The sequence below is a fragment of the Culicoides brevitarsis genome, chromosome 2 (genome assembly GCF_036172545.1).
Source record: "Culicoides brevitarsis isolate CSIRO-B50_1 chromosome 2, AGI_CSIRO_Cbre_v1, whole genome shotgun sequence".
NCBI classification, from domain to species: Eukaryota; Metazoa; Arthropoda; class Insecta; order Diptera; family Ceratopogonidae; genus Culicoides; species Culicoides brevitarsis.
The window spans coordinates 13,932,074-13,954,923 of NC_087086.1; the positions used below are offsets into that span (position 1 = coordinate 13,932,074).

The 22,850-nt window shown below is 23.9% G+C and overlaps 2 protein-coding genes across 4 annotated transcripts in view; one reads left to right on the plus strand and one right to left on the minus strand.

Moving 5' to 3' along the window:
- Window positions 1-22,850, minus strand: part of LOC134829980 (apoptosis-resistant E3 ubiquitin protein ligase 1) — a 34,089-nt gene that overhangs the window by 5,302 nt on the left and 5,937 nt on the right. For 2 of the 3 annotated variants that reach the window (XM_063843306.1, XM_063843304.1), the window contains exons 2-5: window positions 5,335-5,491; window positions 1,431-2,422; window positions 1,228-1,364; window positions 989-1,063 (exon numbers count right to left, since the gene is read on the minus strand). In XM_063843306.1, the coding sequence (XP_063699376.1) occupies window positions 989-1,063; window positions 1,228-1,364; window positions 1,431-2,422; window positions 5,335-5,491 (1,361 nt within the window). Of the gene's footprint in view, window positions 1-988; window positions 1,064-1,227; window positions 1,365-1,430; window positions 2,423-5,334; window positions 5,492-21,254; window positions 21,628-22,850 lie in introns of those variants that run through there. The other variant, XM_063843305.1, reaches the window with a different exon arrangement.
- On the plus strand, window positions 10,142-10,904 carry LOC134832281 (uncharacterized). The gene is made up of 2 exons (XM_063846266.1): window positions 10,142-10,657; window positions 10,766-10,904. The coding sequence occupies exons 1-2, from the start codon at window positions 10,143-10,145 to the stop codon at window positions 10,902-10,904; spliced, it is 654 nt and encodes a 217-aa protein (XP_063702336.1). The 5' UTR covers window position 10,142.

The following is a 22,850-nucleotide window of genomic DNA, read 5'->3' on the forward strand; positions in this document are numbered from 1 at the left end:
TTCTTTCATTTCCACTGTTAAACCATGCACAAACAACAATCAAGCTTGGAATGCAAGACAAAAAAAACCTTATAATTTATGTCGTTCCTAACGTTCACAGCCACTAAATAATTTATTTAATTTAAATATGCATTATTGCAGTGTGCAAGTCTGCGTTGCTTTTCTTTCTCCGATTTTTTTTATTTTATTTTTTTTTATTTTAATGAAAATTGCTCGTGAATAATTTATTACATATTGAAAGTTTCTCCAAACGAGTGCACCATAATTTTTGTTTTCTGTCACGTAAAATCAAGATTTGTAAACTTTGTTTATGAATAAATTTTGTGCGCTCGTGTGATGATGAGAAACAGCGTTCATGTTGTGCGGTAACTTTTTAGCGAGAAAAAAATTTTTTTGTGGTGTCAAAGTTATTTATCAAAAAAAAATAAATAAATCTAAATTTAAATAAAAATAAAAAAAAACTAAAAAAAATAAATCTAATTTAAATAAAAATATTTAAAGAAATAAAATAAAAAAATAAATAATATAAAATAAAAAGAAAAAAAATTAAAATTAATAAAAAATTTTTGTAAAAATTTCTAAAAAAAATTAATTAATTTTAAAATAATAATTTTTTTATTATTTAAAATATATAATTTAAAATTTTATTTAAATAAAAAAGCTAAAAAATTAAATTATTATTTTAAATTAAAGAAAAAATATAAGAATTTTGAAATTATTTTTAAATAAAAATTTTTATAAAAAAAAATATTAAATAAAATTATAAATAAATAAAAATTTTTTAAGAAATTTATTAACATAAAAAAATTATTTAAAATAATAAAAAATTATATTTTAAAATAAATAATAAATAAATTAAAATTAAATATTTATTTTTTAAAATTTCAATCATTTTTTTGTAACATAAAAAATAAAAAAAAAATTTGGGAAAAAATTAATGGAAAAATATATTCATTGTATATTTATAGGAAATTTATTATTTTCTTACCTTTGTGGACGGACATAATCGGAATGTGGCGATGCGCTTCGGAATAAATTTCAGAATCATTTCTTTGATGGTGACCTATTGATCGTGTGTCGTAACCAGAAAAAAATCGAAAGTGAAGTAATAAAAAGGAAAATTAATATTAATGATCCTCATTTTATTGCTCGTCGAACAAATTGGGATGAAATTGGAAATTCGTGCAAGACGGAAATCAAATAATTGTCGGGCATAAATTACCGTACCTGCTTCGGTCCGATGTAACACAGGACTTTCCGTGCTTTTTGCTTCGGCTGCCCATAAATACTTAATAACTTTGCTTCGTAACAAATGTTGTGCTTCTTCGATATGATACTTTTGTGGACTTGTGCCGAGTCACTACCTGAAATGTTTTTATTAGAAAAAATAATTTTTTTTATTGATTGATGAGATTTTTTTCTCTACTTACTGCTCAAGACAATGATGTCAAAATCCCCGTTTGGCAGTCGCTGTCCGCGATAACTCACGATGGCACGCAAACAAATGGGCTCGGGGAAATTTAGCGTCATGATGACACGTGCGTTCACTTTGTCGTACGCCAACGAAATGACACTCAAATATTTTTCGCACAACTTTCCGTGCAAGTCGTAAATCTCGATTTCGTAGCCGTGCACGGGATCGGCGTTCGCATCGAATTGGCACGTGTTCCCGAATTCGTCGCGCGGCTCGATGTGCAGCAAGGTGGGAGCGCCAGCGCAACAAACGACCGTACTTGCGGGTCTTATCAGTCTTGAGCGACGTGCATCCATGGCGCCGGGCACAAAAGTCCTCAAAAAGGGGCTTCCGGCGATGTGATTGCTGCCAATTAGCACGGAAATCTTGTATTGCCCGGCGGTTCTGACGGTGAATTTGACTTTGGCGACATTGGCGTTATTCGGATCCGTGCTGGAACCCAATTCGCTGATCGTCACGACTTTTCGCGTGCCTTCGCTGACTTCCACGAAGAACTGATCCGAGTCGCAGATCGGGTATGCTTGTCCGTTTCGTTGGTAGAACCGCACTTGGAAACACATTGTGTCACCCACAACTGCCGGATCGGTCCAATCGAACTGAACTTTGCAATTTGCCGGCAGCAAATACTTTCCCGTGACATATTGCAACAACGAGTGACGTGCTTCGGGTGCCAGAGATGGTTGTGTCATCGCTGCGAGCGTTACAAGACCCGCAACTGAGACGGAAACGACTAAAACGCCTCCCCAGGTCCACGCATCTTGATGTTGACTTGATTTTACGACAGTTGACCATAGCTCGGATTTGAGATTTTCCAGTTGAGATTTTGATGTGGGAAGTTTTTGACGTGCCTGAGACCATATTGGCCAATCTTTGCCGAGAATTTGACTTGCGCGGGAATCTTCGAGCCAGTAGACGTCTTCTAAGGAACTCACTTCTATCGATATTAGTCTGAAATTGGAAAAAAAATTAAAAATTATTAAAATGTTTTAAGTTTTTTTTATTTAAAAATTATTTTTATTTAATTTAAATAAATTTAATTTTAATTAATTTTTTTTATTGTTACTTATTTAAATAATTAATTTAAATTCAATAAATTAATTTTAATTATTTTTATTAAAATTTTATATTTTTACTTAATTAAGAAATTTATTTTTAATTTATTTATTTTATTTTTAATAATAAATAAATAATAATTTTAATATTTAAGTAAATATTTTTTTAAATAAATTTTAGTATATTTTTTTTAAATTTTATGAAAGAGTCAAAAAAAATAAATAAAAAAAAACTTTGAATAAAATTTAAAAATTTTAATTAATTTTTTTGAATTATAATATTAATTGATTTTTTTTTATTTTAATTATATACCTATATTATTTTTATTTAATTAAATAATTAATTTAAAATTTACATATTTTTTAATATTAATATAAAAAATAAAACAAATATTTTTTTTAAAAAGTTTAATTTTTAAACCGCATTTTTTAGACTATATGAAAGAGTAAAAAAAATAAAAAAAAAATATAATTTTTGATGAAATTTTTATTAAATTAAAAACTTATTTTAATTAATTTAATTGATTTTTTTTATTTTATTTATTTAATTTTATTGATTTTTTAAATTTTAATTTATTTATTAAATATTTTTTTTTATTAAAAAAAAATTTCATTTTATTTTATTTTATTTTATTTAATTTAATTTTTATTTTATTAAATTTATTTAAAATTATTATTTGGATATAGTTTAAATTTTTTTTTAATTTAAATTTATATTTTTGGTTTAGTTCAATAATTTTTTTTAATAATTAATTTAATTTTTTTTTTTTGATAATTTTAATAAATAAATATTTTTTTTAATAAAAATATTTTTTTTTATTTAGGTATTTATGAAAGAGTGAAAAATATAAAAAAAATGTTAATTGTTGAAAGAAAAATATTATTATTATTATTTTAATTTAATCAAATAATACTAATTTTATTGATTTATTAAGATTAATTATTTTTTTAAATTTTATAAAAATAGATTTATTTTTATTAAGTTTTTAATTAAATTTTTTATTTTTTAAATAATTATTTAAATTAATTAATTTTTTAGTAATTTTTTTTTAAATTTAATTTCCTTATTTTTTCTTCAAATTCGATACAAATTAAACCCGAACGAAAACAATTAATCCCACACTCCAACAACAAAAAAAAAATATTGCTCAAGGCCAAAAGTTGAAACAGAAGCCATTATCATCTTTATTTTTAACGACATATCATGATTGTTACTTTTCCCTTGTTATTTGGTACCTTTTGCAAACTCATGCCATCATCATGTACTGCTAGCTAGTGACACTTTTCATTATGTTCGTGCATGTTTCTTTTTTTTTTTGCCTCATACTGTTTCTCGTGTAGAGAAAGAGAGAAAAAAAACTTTTCTTTTTGGGCATGAAACAACGACAAAAGTGACAAAATTAAATTCTTAAAAGTGTTCTCTTCTTTTTTTCGTGTAACAAAGAAAAAAATTGCAGACATGAGTTCAATAAGAAGAAAATGAAGAAAAAAAGAAGAGTTTTAATGTATTTTATTGTGTTTTTTTCGTCGTGCACGTATTTAGTATGCGTGATAAGTGGTTATTTTTTACGGTTGAGTAATAAAGGAGAAAAAACACGTTAAAGCGTGTAATGAAAATGTGAGAAGATTTAACGGAAAAAAATGTGACAATGGAAGGAGATTGCTTGGAGGTAGGAAAAAAACGTTGATTAGAAAAGTTGGAATTGAATTTTGGTAAGAAAAAATTAACACAAATGAAAATTAAGTTGTCACAGAGTCTAGACATGACAAAAATTTATATTTTTTTCCCTAAAAAGGACAATTTCATCAAAAAAAAAAAAATAATAAATAAATAATTTTAGTTAAATATTTAATTATTTTTTTAAAATCTTAAATTTAAAAAAAATGAGTTTAATTTAGGTAATTTTAAATTAATTATTTTTTTTATTTATTTAATCATTAAAATATAATTAATTTTATTTAAAATATTTAATTAAAAATTAAAATTATTTTTAAAAACTTAAAATATTTAAAATTTTTATTGATAAAAAAAAATTAATTTTAATTTTATTTAAATTTATTTATAAATTTAAAAATTATTTTTTTTTTTTATTTAAATTAATTAAAACTCATTAAATAAAAATAAATTAATTTAATTTAAATAATTTAAAATAAATTAAAATAAAAATAAATAAAAAAATTTAAAAAAAAAATTAATTTAAATTAAATTAAATTTAAATAATTAATTAATTTAAATTAAAATAAATTTAATTTTTTTAAATAATTTTATTTTGATTAAATTTCTGTTAAAATTCTGACAATTTAATAAAAAAATTACTTTCAATATTTTTTTTAACGTAAAATCTCCTTTTTTCATTTATTTTTATTGATTTTTATCACATCACTCACATTCCGTACATCATAAACTCACAAATTTTGTGTCATAATAAATTACCCACACGCGAAAAACAGTTCAATTAAACGTTAAGTCCACACAATGCCGCCACAAAATTATTTTGTAAACACATTCCGATTGTCCAATTTTGCTGTTGTTTTATTAATTTAATTTGATTTATGTAAAGCAATTATTTGTCAATTTAATTAATGAAATAAAAGCTACACCAAACATGTCACTGCCGAATGATGATGATGGCGGGCGGTATTTAATGAAACCCCGAATAAATTTATTTATTTAATCCTCTCGCGAAACGACATGGAAAAACTTCCATTATCCATAAAATAAATAAATTGAGCAAGTAATTGAATTGCAATTAAAACTCGAACACGCCGCGGAAAATTTTTTACTGCAGAATTTTTTTTTTTAGTTACCTGGAATAGTGATGATGTAACCGATGCTCCTTCAGCCATTCGCGCAAAATGAGTTTCTGTTGTAAATTCAAGGCAGCACGTTGGAGTCGTATCTCATCGCCGGGCGGCAATTCAGGTAATCTCTCCGGGTCACCGCAACTGGATAACGACGAGATGCCTAAAAGTAAATAAGAGAAAAACAGATTTTAAGTAAATTTTGGTTCGGATAAACAAACGGATTGAAGCACGTTTCTCGCATTTCTTCGAGAGAGAGAGATACAAATTATATTTAATATTTTACGAGCAAAAAGTGAAGATGAAACACGTGTCACCATAATGAGACTCATTAAAAGTTGGATCTCCTGCCTTGCGAAAGTTTTGCGGAACAAATGGAGACGCCTTGTTGCTTTCTGGCATGCGCTGTCATTATATTGCATATTTTGACGGTAATCGCGAAATGACAACACACCGTTCGCACTAAATCAACAAAACTAATTCCAGAAGTGAATAACAACAAAATAATCCTTTAATGGCGGAAATAATAATTATTTAGAACAGAAAATGTGAACAATTCGAGCCATGCCAATGTTTTTTTTATAAATTATTATGATGATTGTACAGCTCATTTGAATGGAAATTATCATGAGAATGTGACGCGTTTTAGCTACAAATTTTGTGACATTTTGAAGAAGAGTCATAAATGGATTAATGAATTAGTGTATTATTTATTTTATTTATTTAAGAGCGAAATTAGATTTGAAAGTGTGGTTTTTAAATAAAAGAGAACGTGGAACGTTCTGTTCGTGGAATTTATTTTTTTACTTTACAAAAAAAAAAAATAAAATAATAATTAATTAAATAAATTGAATTAAAAAAAAAATAATAAATGAATTCATGAAAAGTATCAAACACAGCAATAAATTTTACACTCAATTTTTTTTAAATAAATTTCATTGTTTTGTTTCTTTCAATTATTAAAAAGATTTTTGAAAATCAAAAAAAAAATTGTAAAATTATTTAAAATAATTTCAAAAATTATTAAAATATAAAAAATTTTAAAAATTAAATTTTCTTTAATATAAAATTATTTTTATATCATTAAGTGTCTCCTAAAAACAATTCTCATAGGTAGAACGAGACTTACTTTAATGGTTAAAATATATATTTTTCATTTTTTATTTAAGTGAAAATTATTATAAAAACTTCTAAAAATTAAAGTATTTAAAATAAATCACTTTTAAATCACACTTTAACACATTGAAAGCTCACATCAATAAATAATACTACAAATAATTTAATGCACTATATTAACCTCATTATTCATTTTTCAACGAGCCACTTTTCATGTGAGACAACTCTCATGTTAATAAATTATTACCGAAAAAAAACTTTTTCACTAAAATATAATTTTTTATTAAATTTAACTCTTTGACGTGATTTTTGGTCACACAAACCAATTATTTTTAGGGCAAAACTAAAAAAAATGACCCAAATTTATTTTTTAATTGAAATAGTTTTTACTTCAATTTCACTCGAATTTCACTGTAACTAAAAAAAAAACAATTTCAATTCACTTTAACAATTTCCTTAACATGGAAAGCAATTTTCATTAAATTAAATTATTTAATCCAAGTCCTCTTTCGTACATTGTTTCAGAAGAAGAAAAAACCTACTGTTGCATTTTTTTCTCGTTCACTGAAGAAGAAACACTTGAAAGGAGAGAAAAATCTATTACATGACGTTCATCACGAAATCTTTTACCGTTGAGTATGTTTGTTTTTTTTTCCGCACCTTCTTACTCTTGTTAGCAAATTCTTGAAGGGTTCTTCAATGACTTCACATACTCCGGAGCAATGATAATTCTGAATTATCCTTATGACGATGGCATCTTCTAATGCACAAATATTTATAAAAAGACAAAAGTGAAGAAGGAAAAAGTGTCACAAGCAACACACAACCCTTTAATATACTAAAGTACAAGCGTGTTCACATTCCTCTTCACTTACTCACTCAATTCGAGCAACTGCATTAATATTTAACAGTCAAGCGCATAATGTGCATTGTTGCAATTTGCTGGAAACAGCAAGCAACACTTTGTCTCGCAGCTGAACATGAGAAAGGTGTTGTTGAAAAATAGTTGTCTTAAAGTCTCCTGAGGAGAAAAAGATGAAAAAAGAAGAAGAAACGAGAAAAAGTTAGTTTTGAAAGGAACATTTGACTCTATCGCTTTTTTATAGAATTGCGTTTTTTGTTAAATTTTCACTTTTTCTTACTCCTCAGCTCAAAACGAATATTTTAATTTCGAACTCCTTATTTGCTCCTAACTTACCTGTTTACAATTTTGTACTCCTCAAACAAATTATTCGCTTCTAAAACTGATCACAAAAGTTTTTCTATCAAGAATTTCTCATTTTAGTACTACTCTTTTAATAATTTCATTCTCCTCATCAAAAATTTACTTCATCAAAAATTTTTTGTTAATATTTTCCTCACTTCTCATTTTCTTGCTCCTCATTACATAATTTTTCGATAAAAAAATTAACATTTCACATTTTCGTACTCCTCAATTCACAATTTCATACTTTTGAAGAACTATTGAGCTCAAGTTTATTCAAGTTAACCTAGAAAGCCATTGTACAAAAAAAATAAAAAAAAAACATTTTTGTACACCTCGTTTTACAAATTTTTACTCCTCATGAAATAAATTCCTAAAATTTCACTTTTTTGTACTCCTCATTTTTAAAAATTCGTAAGAAGAGCCCAATTTGAGTTTTTTTTCTTCGAAATGCGGTAAAAAAATAATAGAAACAAGCACTAACAATGAAAAGGTACACATAATGTGTGTCTTTCTTAGCTAAGCACTTGAATCATGTTCATTTTTAAAAGTGTAGCACACAATTATGGGACAAAAAAAATAACGAAACGATACGAGAAACAAATGCTCGACAAGTCATAACATGACTTTTTTATACTCGGTACGTGTCGTTTTTGGTGATTGTATCTCGTTAAGTCAAGGCATTGTTTTTTCCTTATTTTGTTAATTTTTCAAACGATTTTCATCTCATCGAAACTTAAAAAAAAAAAAATTTAAATCCTGATCGATCGCAGCAATTTCTTGTCTCATTATGTGCTAAATTGGAAACTGTCAACAAATTTGTTTTCTTATAATTTTAAGCGTTTTAAATGAAAAGGACTCCAAAAAATGTAACCTATTTGAAGTAAAATATAAAATCGATAAGTGAAAATTGATTTCATATCGCATTCATATCGCGTGAACTTTTGAGGCAAATACGATGAAAATAATTTAGATATCTCTCTGTGGATTGTGCGGCGTGACGCTATTGCTAGTTGCTACAATTGTTCGCTACAAAATCGATAAACCTACAATTTTCGTTGAATTATTTATGTTTTGTTGTAACGTGGTACTCTCGAATTGGTAGAAATGTCTTGTTGACAGCCAAAATTTCTATTATTACTTGAAATATGTTTTAGCTGTTTTATTCAGTAAAATACAATAGTGATAAAAGTTGTATAGTAATTTTGGATTTTTCGCGAAATAAATATTGCGTAGTTTTTGTTGTCAAGTTTTCGTTTTTATTTTATTTTTTCATCCGAAATATTTTTTTTTAATTTCAAATCTTTGGTCATTTTTTTATTTTTTATTCGTTTTTTATAGCAAAAAAATAAAAAATTACAATGATTTTAATAAAAATGCCATAAAATTTAATATTTTATTTTATTAAATAATTTAAGTCTTAATAAGGAATAATTTTCTGGAAATTTATTTTACAAAAAATAAATTCAATTTATTATAGACTTAATTTAAAAAAATTATGAATAAAATAAAAAAAAATAATTTTAAAAAAATTTAAATAATAAAATTTTATTTAAGAAAAAAAAAAATAAATTAATTCTGGGATTAAAATAAATTATTTTAATGATTAATTTTCATTTTGTTTAAGAAAAAACTAAATTTTCAGCTTTAAATCCAAATTTAAAAAAATAAAGTACGACAAAATACCCTAAAAGTCATGAGCATGTCAAAAGGACATCATCAACTTTATAATCGCCAGAGTGAAAATTTCAGCCACATCGTCAACAAAAAAAAAATTCGTTCATTGTTGTCTGGTCATCAAACAAAAAAAAACATATGACACAGAATGTTTAAGTTTTTAGCGGCTTATGAAAGTTTTGACATCCATTGTGAACTTGTGTCATTTTCTGTCATGGAAATATATTTTTGTCATCGTCAAATAATTTTTTAAAGCTTCTTAGTGACTTTTAGCTCATTTTTTTCTCGATTTTTTCATCAAAAAAATTAAAAAAAAAAATATAAAATAATTATTAAAATAAAAATAAATAAATAAATATAATATTAAATTAAAAAAAATAATTTAATTAAAATAAAAATTAAAAAATTAAAAATAATAATTAAATTAATTAACTGATTAATTAAATTAATTAAAAAATTAAATAAATAAAATTAAAAAAAAATTTTTTTTTTAAATACGCTCACGTAATTCTTTTGATAATTTTTTTGAACACTAAACTTCGTTATTATTTGTCAATGGAAATTTTTTTCTAATTAACACTTTTACGCCTTTCTTAGAAACTAATCTCGAACTAATCTGAGACGTTGAGAAAGAAAGAACATGTTAATCTCATTAATTATAACAAAAGTAATTTTTTAATGGAGTTTAGAACAATTCGTGATGTCTTAATTAGATCACCTTTGATTACCAATTATGTATCGCTTTTCACACCTTTCATGCAAAAAAACATTTTTTCTTCAGTTTTTGTTCGTTTCTCGTGCTGTAAAGTCGTCAAAAATGTTTCTTTCGTCATTCAAGTTAATTTTATTTTTCTTAACTTTTTTTCGTTTCGCGAACGCTTTCGTGTATTTCCCGGGCGGTGCTGCTGGAATGCTCTTCGCTGTTGCCATTCCGCTCGACTTGCCCAAATATTACAACGTTTTCATGTCGTACAATTTTGAGGCGAATTACCGCGTTCCAACGATGGTCACAGATTTCACCAAAGGACCAACTTTGCTGCATCGTGTGAGGCGTGACGGCACCAAATGTGTGCAAAAAGTTAATGGAGACACGTTAAAAAGCATGTGGCAAGATCCGTCGATCGGAATTGAGGAGGAATGTGAAGCGATAAATGCACCATCGACCGAACCGTTGGTCACACGAAAGAGAATTTATAATTGGATTGAGGAAAAATTGACGTTATACGGATTTGATGGCAAAGCGTGTTTGTTACGAGCGATTTGTGATCATCGGAGTTCGTCTTTTGCGAAAGTTAACGGAATTACGGGAGATATTTTACATATTTTACTGAGGTAATTTGAAGAAATTTTGGTCAAAAAAATTTTTTGTCATTTTTTTCATGAAAAAATTATTTTAAGACAAAAATTTATAAAAAATTTATTAAAAATGAAAAATTACAGTCCCTACAGCTCAAAATTGGAACCAGAAATGGAAATTTATCAAGAAGCCGAGCAAAATGGATACACCGAAAATTGTTCTCAGTACTACAATGCTTGCCAACAAGACTTGTTAGAGCTCATAACACACCAAGAACGATGATTCCAGCAAATATTTGTAAATTTTTTACGAAAAAAAGACAAAATAAATCAAAACTTTTCCTATTTAGTGTCAACTTTTATCCGTGTGACAGATAAAAATTTGCACCATAATTCAATCAGACAGATTTCCTGCCAATTCGTGTTTGCATTGAATGACATTTTATTGAACTTTGATTTTTTTTATTTAAAAAATTTTCTTTTTCCTCCTACACTGGACTGGATAATCTTCCCACATTAAACCCAAACTGACACAGAACGAAAAGTTTTATGATATATTCAATTTTCTCAATTTCTTTATTGGTTCAATGGTAATTTGATGAAATTTGATACAGTTTCAATTCAATTTAAAGTGAAACGAGAGAAAATTGATTTTTTAATAAATGCATTTTAAAAGCAAAAATTTGCTATTTTAAACTGACTGATGTCTGTTGAAGTTAGTCACGTGGTTAAAATTTTTTAAATGTGCACTGAGCGGAGTTTAAAATATTAAGAATGTTCACTGGGATGAAAATTAAGTCTTGGTACTTGATAATTGCTTTTATTTTCACCCCAATGAACATTCTTATTATTTTAAACTCCGCTCAGTGCATATTTAAAAAAATTTAACCACGTGACCTAAAAAAACAAACAGCTTTTGATAAGATTTTGTTTTTTCGAAATTTTTTAAAAATATTTTTTTCTCGATTTTTCAGATTTATAATTCAAAAATTGCTCATTTTAAATATTTTCTTCTAGAAAAATTATAAAAAAAAATATTTTATTTAAAATTTTATCGATTTTAGACAAAATTCTTCAGAAAATGTGCATTAGGATAAATCTTTGAAAATGTGCACTGGGATGAAATTAATACGATGAAATTTAAAAATACGAAAATAAGAAACGAAAAAAATTATTTTAAACTTTGAAAATTATTTCATTTTTTTATTAAAATAATTTTTGCACTAAAATAAAAATTTGAAATGTCTACTGGGATCGAAAATAAAACAAATTCGCTCTGGGAAAAAAATTAAATTTGGAAAGTAAACTCAATCTGAAAATTATTTCATTTAAAAAAAAATATTCTAGGACTGGTTTTATATTTCGGATTGCCGCAAATAATTGTTCCGCCTAAGTGCACTGTGATGAAAAATAACAAAATATTTCGAATTTGCTTTGCTAATTCAAGGTACTTAAATTCTGGGGCAAAATATAACAAAATACGTACTTGGAAAATATTTAAAAATTTAATTTGGAAAATAAGCTCAACTAATATTTTTTTTCGTTTAAAATCATTTTTTGGTCTAACCATATATTTTAAAAATGTTCACTGGGATGACATTTTAAAATGTAAACTGGGATAAAAATTTCTAAAATGTGCATTGGGCTTCAAAAAAACCAAAATGCATCTTTTTTAAATTTTTCTGCCATCAACTTTTTACATTTTTCCTATGTCACTCGTTTTTGCTGCCTATGTTAGCAGTAAAATTTTATCCTAGATCCACGTGACACACTAAAAAATAGTTTGAAAGCAAGCGCTCAATATTATAAGCCCATTAAAACCATTATCTGTAATCACACAACTATAAATTTCCGCTTAATTGCTACCAACTATAACTAACCACACACAAAACCGCACCAATATTTGCATGCGAGGCACAAGTTTTAATTTCTATTATAAGCTGTGTGTGCGTGTCATGTGCCTCTGTTGCTCTAAAAACTAAGCCAAACACGTTTTATTTGCAAAAATAACAAAAAAAATAGTAACTAAAAATTATTATATCTGGATTAAATCCACAATTTTGCCATATGGTCTCCAATTTTCTCGGTTTCTCTCTGTCTCTCGTAGATCCCAAAAATGATAAAACTACGTGCACAAAAACTTTCGGATCCTTTTTGTGTGTGTTTGTTTGCGAACAATAAGTATCGATTTTGGGGCAAGACATTTACTTGATGATGATGATGATGAAATTTTGACCTACCTCTTTTGTCGTTTATTTATTTGTTTTGCTCAGAACAAAAAAAAATAAAAGTTTGAAGTTCAATGTTAATGAATCTCATTTTGAAACAACTTTATCGTCAATAAAAAAATTCATGACTCGACAAATTTTTAGTTCGTGATGCAAAACAAATAAATGTTAACTTTACCGCATGTTAATTTTCGCTGTTTCGTGGTTTTTGGTTAGGCAGAAACAAGGCCATACTTTCCACAATTTTTCGTTTCATGTCAAAATGCAAGCCCGGAGTAGGTAATGATGTAACACAGAAATTCACGTGCACGTGAAGACTTTTTGTGTGCGTTTTCTTTGCATTTATGTAAATTCCGAGCAACATTAATTAAGTTCCATATTTATTATTTTTTTTTTCGTTGGATTTCTGCTTTACATTTTACAAAGTTATTATTTGTGAAAAGTTGTGCAGTACACAAATTATTTGAATGTTTGGTTGGCGGAATGTGGAAGTAATTACTACGAATGCTTTGCGTTGTGTGCTGCCATTTATTTAATGAAAAGGTTAGAAAAGAAAGTAGTAAAATGTGTAATTAGCGGAGCTTTGAAAAGTATTTTAATGTATTTTTAATGGTGAGGTTTATGCATTTCGTGGATTTTTTTTTATTATTTTCGCCTTCGACTTTTCATGATTTTTCTTATTTTTATTAGTTTTTCTATAGAAAACTGCGTGTTTAAATTAGTAAAAAAAATATTAAGTTGTTGGAAAATAAATAAGAAAAGATGAGGTTTTTTGTGGCCCTAGGCTTTTTCCTCCAAAAACGTGATATTTTTGACTAAATAAATGAAGTCTTTATTAGACGTATTAATAATAATAAAAAAATAGAAATTCCTTAAAATTAAAAATTTATTTTTAGTTTGAATTAGCGAAAAAGCGATTTTCAAATTTTTTACGTTAATTTTTTTAATTGACATTTATGAATTTTTTAATAAACATAATATTTATTAATTATTAAAATTTATTTGTAAATTTTTTAAATAAAAAAATCTCAAATGGGAAAACTAATTAATTAATTTTTTTTAATTTTTAAACATTTTTCTTTTTTTAAGAAACAAAAAAAATAATACCTAAAATAAAAAAAAAATTAAAAAATAATTAATTAAAAAAAAATAAATTTAAAAAAAATAAATGAATAAAAAATAAAATAAAATAAATATAAATATAAATAAAAATAAATAAATAAGAAAAAACAAAAAAAAAATAATAAAATAAATAAATAAATAATAAAATAATAAAAATATAAATAAAAAAAAATAAAAAATTTACGATTTTTTTTTTAAATTTTAATTGGTAATTTATTAGAATATGAATATTTTTACTTACAAAAAATAATTTATTAATAAAATTAATTTATAATATATGTGCATTTTTTGAAAAAAAAAATTAAATTAAAAATTTATTTGAAAATTTTAAATTATATAAAAATAATAATAAATATATTAAAATAAATATTAAATAAATAATTCAAATATTAAATAAAAAATTAAAAAAAAATTTACATATAATTAATTAAAAATAATTTAATTTAATTAATAAATTTTAATAATTAATTGCGATTTTCGAATTAATTATATTTCTTTATTTTTTACTTAAAAAAGCATTAAAATTTAAATTTTTTAAAATAAAAACTGACGAAAAAAATCAATCAATAAAATTATTTTATTTATCTCCAACAAAAAAAAATGTCAAAAAAATAAACAAACTTCACTAAAGAAAAAAAAATTCCCGCCGTTTTTTGCTTGTCTCGTCATCTCGTCTCGTTCACATTGAATGAACATTAATTTTCCATCTCATTTATCAAACAAAAATAAAACTTGACGCCTAACTAATCCAAATATACTGAAGCAAAAAAAAGAAAAATTCACTTCGACATCAGACAAAATCTCCTTTGACATCCACTACAGATCGACTGTTTATTATACATTTTTTATAGATTCAAGCTTAGTGGGCTGTTAAGTTGATTTTAGGTCATTCAATTTTATTATTTGTTTCTTTTTTCTGTATTTTTGTCACAACTCTCCGTTATCAATTGACTCGCCTCGAATTTTTTTTTCGATGTAAGTCATGAATGAAAGACGAGTAAAAATGAAAAAAATGTTAAAAAAGAATAACGATAAAATTTATTTATTTAAGAAAAGTTCTTCTTCTTCTTTATTTTATGTCATTCCATTGATATGAATCAGTTTTTTATGAGTTTTCTCGTCGGTTTGGAAAAGTTTTTTTTTGCTTTTATTTTTGACCCAATTGATGATTTTCTCTTTTGTTGTTCTCGAAACACAAAGACACAAAAGTGATTTGGATACCGATCGACATTGGCCTTGAAATTAAATGAACACACACACGTGACATGACATAAGGGTTCGCATTTCTGGCAGCTACCAAAAATTTATTCTTTATTTTTTTCCTGATTTTCTCCGCTCTTCTCGTGTTTCTTCATTTTTTTTATCGTCTAGTTTTTGTTTTCAACATCAATTTATATTATTATTATTATTATTCCTCGTCGTTTTTTTAGAGCACCGCTCACAAAATTCACATAAGACACACTCTAATGTGCGATTCGAAACACAAAAAAAAAATCGCATAATAGACTTTGTGGCGTTGTTGGAGTATCTCGTGTTTCTCTTGTATTTATTTTTGGTACGAAATGAATGGATTTGTTGAATATATCGACTGCTTAGCTAGAATGTGTTGGGCGTGTGTGGTTATGCTTTAGGCGCTTTGCTTATGTAAAATTCCGCACAGCCGGATTTTGATACATTTTTTTTATGGATAAAAACAGAGGAAAAAATTACATGACAAGATTTTTTTTATTCTGTCTGTTCTTTTATTTTATTCGCTTAAATAGGCTTTTTGATGTTTTTTTTTTCAGGAAAAATTTATTTGAAGTGTTTTTTTGGTTGGAAAAACTTTGTTAAGTAGGCTGAAGCGAAGAGAGAAAATGTTTCATTTTTGAATATTTTTTCATAAATTTATCATTATTTTAGTTTAAATTGGCTATAATTTTTTATTTATTAAATTTAAAGAATAAAAAAATATATTTTTTTTATTATAATTTTTATTTATTTAATTAAATATTTAAATAAATAATTTATTTTAAAAAAATAATTTAATTAAATTTACTAAATTAATTTTATTTTATTTTATTGGAATTTAAAATTATTTTTTTTTAAATCATTTTTTTAAATATTTATAATATTTAAATTATTCTATTTGCCAACAATTTATTTTTTTAATTTAATTTTTCAAAAATTAATAAAAATTAATTTTTAAAAATTAATTTTATTTTATTAAAATTTTAAATTTATTTTATTTAAATAAATAAAAAGAAATAAATTATTCAATTTATTATTGAAAAAATATAAAAATAAATTTAAATAAAAAAAATGTTAAAAATTAATAAAGGTTTAAAATTTAAAGATATAAATTGGAAATAATAATTTTAATTTTTGAAAAATATTTTTAATTAAATTAAATTTTGTTTGAAATAATTCAAAATGATTTAAAATTTTAAATGAGTGAAAAAATCATTTTTTTAAATTAAATTATTATTTATTTTAAATAATTTATTTATTTATTTAATTAAATTAAATTATTTAATTAATCATTTTAAATTAAAAATTATTTTAATTAATTTAAAATTAAATTTTATTTAATTGAAAATAAAAAAAAATTATTTAAACATAAATAAATATTTTAATTATTTTTTAAACAATTTATAAAAATTAAATTAAATTCTGAAATTTGAAATTTTTTCTGAATAAAATCGAAAACATTTTCACAAATTAAGTCTACCTAAAAAAATAAATGTAATAATTTGGCAATTTTTTCTCTGTTTCATTTTTTTGTTGCTCCAAAAAGGTCAAGTGTATCGATTTTTGCTTGTATCACACTAAAAAATTGTTTATTTTCAGCATCACATCATTTCTTAACCAACCAACCGAAGCCAAGCCAAGCCAAACTTTGTCGAGTGCTGTTAAGATCCTTAACTCTATTTATTTATTTCTCACGAAAGATGCTTCAACAGACGACAAGAAGCAGCAAAAACTTTTACTTAATTATCATAAGTGCCCGAAACTTTTTTTTGTCTGTTGGAAAAAGTAACTTTTCTTGCGTGTGAAAACTTTTCCCTTCTTCCGCAACTTTTTTTTTCTTGATTACATTGTAAATTGTAACGAGCAAACTCGTTTCGTAATAATAATAATTTACACAAGAAAATTATTAAAATGTGTCCACACAGTTTTAATTACGCCGCAGAATTTTGTTTGAATAGCGAAAGAGCGACGGAAGGGGGGAGAGAAAAATGGTTTCTAATTAGAAAGGTAATTAAATGATGAAGATGCAAAAAAAATCTGCAAGAGATTTCATTTTGTTTGTAATTGAAGTGCATTTCATTTAATTTTTTTTTATTTGAATAGGATAATTAAGAAAGAAGTTCGTAGTAAAAAAAATTACTTTTCAACCATTAAAAAAAAATTTAACGCAGCAAAAAAGGATAATTTTTACGCCAACCTACGTCATCGTGTCACTTTTTTCTAGCAATTCTTGGAAAAACAGTAAAACTTTTTTCTCCAGTGGGACGTGAAAAGTCCCTTTGATGCTTATTCATGCGACTTTTAACGAGCGTCAAATAACAGAATGACATCATTTTAGCAGCTATGAAGCTTTTGTGTTACTTGTGAATACAAATTTATCAGGTTTCAGACGGAAGCATAGTAAAATTAAATGAACGTCACTTATTTACAGTGACAAGTTTAATCGGATCGATGGATGGAGTTACTATTAAAATTGTAAGAGGTTTTAATTTCTGTGTGGAGACAAAAAGAGTAAATTTTTAAATTTTAGTTGAACTTTTTTAAAAATATAAAAAATTAGTATAAATATTAAAATAAATTTTTAAATATTTTTTTTAATTAAACAATTTTTATTTTTATTATTTCATTAAATAATTTTTTTTTTTAATTAATTAATTAATTTAATTAATTAATAAAATTAATTTTTTAATTTATTTGATTTAAAATTAAATTATTTTAAATTAAGCAATTAATTGAAAATTTAAATTTAAATTTTTAAAATTTAATATAAGTGGTATTTTTTGAAGTTCTTAGATATTTTCAAATATGAAAAATAATTCTTATATATTAAATTTTAATAAAAAAAAAACACTTTTTGTGATATTTCAAATAAAAAAAATATATTTAATAATTTTTTATAAGAGCAATTTTTTTTAAAATTATTTTTCTAAATGTAGGATTTTATTGAATTTTAATTAATATTTTTGTCTTTAAATTTTTAAAATTTTTTTCTTCAAATTTTTTATGAAATTTTTATGAATTTTTTTCTTATGAAAAATTTTAAAAATTTTTAAAAAAATTAAAAAAAATAAAATTTCATAAAAAAAAATATTTTTTTCACTTAAATTCATATTTTTTTTATTTCATAATAAAAATTTATTTAAAATTATTTTTTCTGAATAATACCTTTTAAAAATACTTTAATAAAATTTTTTCCACTTATTTTGGCACTTGAGAATGCCATTTGCAGCATTTTCACTCCCACAACTACTGCATAACGATTATTTTGTAATGAAAAGCAAAAATAAAATAAAATCGAAGTCTAAATTAAATCACACTTCATTTGTCTCTGCACTGCATGCCCCACACCCGACTTTTATTCCGATCTAATTGAATTGCATTGACTCACAAACACTCGAACAGGGCAAAAGTTCATGCAAATGATGCAAAATATTTTTCGGTTTTAAATCATGGAGTATCAATGCACCAGAAAATTGCAGTTAATTGAGTGTGAATGAATAATTAGATAATGACAAAAAGTCGAGTTTTATTTAAAATAGAAGAAAAATCTTCTCAAATCGAAATAAAAATGACTGAATGAATGGAAATTTGATTTCCTCCTTTTTTTTTGCTGCGCTTTTTTTTTGTTGAATGTTCATTTAAAGCTGAATCGAATGCAAATATTTCTCCCGGAGGTGCAATTGAATTTTATGATTTCTATTATTTTCGTATCTTGCCGTTCTCGGACGTTCATTTGTGACTGCAGCAGACTGAAAAACTGACATATGGAATGTTTTCACCGAAAGAACCACAAATTTAATCGAAATGATTTACTTAATTATTTATGCGGCGAGGAGCGGTGCGTCTGTGTGGCACTATGTGAAATATAATCAATATAACGACTAGCAGTTATCTTTTGGCTAGGCGGTTGCTTGTGTATGTGTTTGACTCGGAAAATGAGTATAAAACATGAATTTTTGTTTGGAGCTATTAAAAATGTATTGTGCTCGAAGGATGGATGGATGGGTTGGTTGGTTGCGTTGTTCTGACGATATTTTTGTGGGTTTTACATAAAAAATATAAAAAAATATAATTTAAAAAAATTTTGAAACTAAAAAAAAATTCGATTTTTAACAATTTTTGACAAAAACTTCAATTTTATTTATTTTTATTTTGAAAAAAAAAATTATTTAATTAATTTTATTTAATTTTTTTTAAATTCATTTAAATAAATTAAACCATTTTATTTAGTTTCAAATTTTGAATTATTTTGATATAAAATAATTTAATAATTATTAAATCAATTAAATTAATAAACCTTTTTATTTTGAAATAAAAAAAAAATAAATTTGAAATAAAAAATTAAACTTTAACATTTTTTTCAACATTAAAATTAAATTCTTGAATTTAAATATTTTTTTGAGAATTTTTTGACATTTAATGTTTTTTTTTAAAGATTTAATAATTAAATTTGAGAAAATTTTTACTCTTTTTTTTAAAGAAAATCAATTCGCAAGAAAATTAAACAAAACTTTGAAGAATACTAAAAATTAAAGTTTTACAAAATTTTTTCCAATTTTCCACTTTTCTATATTTATTTCGAAATCCAACAAAAATGAAAATATTTTTAAAAATAATTTTAAATAAAGAGTTTTTGCCATCTAACTAAAAAAAAAGATTTTTATTGATTTTAATCGAATTTGTTTTAGGAAGATTAGGAGATTCTGTGATATTTTTTAATTAAAATATAATTTTGAAATTATTTTTACTAAATAAAAATAATTTTAATTAATTATAAAAACTAATTTTTAAATTTTTTTTTATTTTTTAATTATTATTTTTTTTTTCTTTTTTTAAAAAAATAATTATTTTCTTTATTTTTTTGTAAAAAAAATTAATAAATATTTTTTTTTTCTAAAATAATTTTTTCCTTTCATTAAAATTTATATTTTTTGTTCGATGAAAAAAATAAAAAAAAAATAAAATAAAAATTTAAATAAAATAAAAAAATAAATAAATAATTAATTAAATTAATAAATTAATTTATTTTTCAAAAAATTCAATGAGATAAAAAAAATAAAAAAAATTAAATTATAAAATAATTAAAAAATTTTAATTTTTAATTTTTTTTTCAATTTAAAATTTTTAATATTCCTAATAAGTAATAAAGATTTTCATCTTAAAGAGTAGAATTAGCGAAAATTCAACTAATTTTTCACATAAAAATTATTTTTACTTCCAAAATTATAAAAATTACGCTCTAAAAACTTTCGCAATAAAAACACCTCTTAAGTAAAATATTAAATTATTATCTTCATTTTTAGCTCACAGAGCAATAAAAACAAAAAAAAAGGAAAAAATGGGAAAAAAAGAAATAAAAGATTCATCAAATTCGGATTATTCGCTGACGGAAAGTGCGCCACGTGTAACCTTTTTTTTTTCGAGTAAGATATCAATTGAACGTGCGAATTTCTTATTTTTTTCGCGTCGGATTACCGAGATGATAATCAAAATTATCTCATTTACTTTAAAAGGTGATAAATCGCATTCACACCGAAACCGCTTCAATCTGGCTGCAATATTTGCCCTCATTTAAAAAACAATTATCTGACAAGTTACTTGCAAAAACAAACAGTTTTTCAATAAAAATAAACAGAAAAAATATTACAACGCGCGTCAAATGTCAGTTACATATTTTCTATTTATTTTCCAATTAAAACCTCGGTCTCTCTCGTTCGCTGTGAGTCAGTTATGAAAATATTTGAAGATGTTCAAATAAAAGTTTTTTTTTGTGCGACGTGCGGTTATCGCAGCCTCATGCGAACATGGAAAGTGCACACAAACCAACCATAATTCAATCAATGTCAGTGGAGCAGACACATTGTTCAAGCACATACGCATGAAAAATAAACAGCGCGATATCAAAATAAATAAATAAATCGAGCGTTTCTCTATTTTTTTTTTTTTTTTTTTGCAAAAATTTATTCAACCAGGAAATGCTGGTTTTCGTCAAGGCATCTCGTTGCACTCTCAGGTGTCTCGTAGATTAAAAAAAGCAAAAAATTGATATTTACCAGACGATGTCGAGACCGAATTTCGCATTGTTGTCATCGCAATTGAGCTGATTTCCGATTCGCCGCTGGGCGACCACATCTTCACCGATTTCAATTTGCCCAAAATCTTGAGAAATTATAAAAAAATATTTTTTTTTCTTGGTTTTTCGTTAAATGCCAACAACTACGACAACGACGTTAGATAGTATCTGCATGTCACGTCGCGTTTCTGGTTACACTGCGATACAGGTAGATTTTGTACGATTTTTTGTTTGTTTTATTATTATTTTGTAAAGTGATTCGCGAAATTATTTTAATCCTATTCCATCACTCTGCACATGATAAATTTATAAAGATGAGAGTTTTTGTCAAGTGACAACGTAAAAGTTTTTTTTTGTTGATTTTTGCAGCAACAATTTTAATTCGTTTATTTTAGTTTAGGCTCTTTTTGGAGTTTTTTCTTGTTTTTTGTTATTTGAACTCATAATTGCAAGTTGTGCGTCTGAGCTGAGGGAGAAAATTTTAATTTTTTGATGCGTTTATTATTTGTCTTTTAAATTTTTCTATTATTTTTAAATTTCGCGCTAATTGTCGACTTTTTATTTTTTTTTATTTTATTTATAATTTTTTCATAATTGATTTTTGATTTTTTTTTAAATTTAATTTTTTAATGATTTTTTTAATTTTTTAAGTATTAAAATTAATTAATTAATAATTTATTTTTTTTAAATTTAATTTTAAAATTTAATTTATTTTTAAATATTTTAAAGACAAAAATTATAAATATTAAAATTAATTAATTATTAAAATTTTATTATTTTTTTTTTTTTAAAATTTATTTTTAAAAAATAATTTATAAAAATCAAAAACACAAGATAAAAAACGTTTTTAAAACTAATTTATTTTTTAATAATAAATATATTTTAGAATTATTTTTTAATTTTAATTTTTTTTTATTTTTAAACAAATTTAAATCTTTTATTTAAAAATTTTATTTATTTAAAAAGTTTTATTTATAATTAAATTATTTTTTAAAAATAAATTTTAATGAGAAATTATTAAAATTTTAATAATTAATTAATTTTAATTTAACTTAATGTCTTTAAATTAATTTAAAAATTTTTAATTATTAATATTTTTTTATAAAGAAATTTAAAAAAAAAATAAATTAAAAAAAAAATTAAAAATAACAAGACGCCTCCATTAAAGAAAAATTCTTAAGTTTTTTTTACAAAAAATAAAATAAATTATCATACACATAATAAAAAAATTCACTCATATCAAAATTTCAATCAAATTAATTTTAAAAACTCTTCTAATAAAGAAAAAAACTTTTTTTCCCTCAACTTTAGTGCAAATAAAAACATTTTAAAAACTACAATTTAATAAAGAAAAAAACCATTCGACGAAAGAAAAACTAACTTTTCATAATAAAAATAACAATAATAATAATTTATGATCGCGTCTAAGATAATATTTGTATGTAACTTTAAACTTTATTTTCATATTTTTGCAACTTATTCAATTTTATTTCTTTTTTAGTTTTTTTTTCTGCTTTGACATGCCACCGTTTTCTCACACAGCAAGAAGAAATATTTTTTTAAAGGTGTGATTATC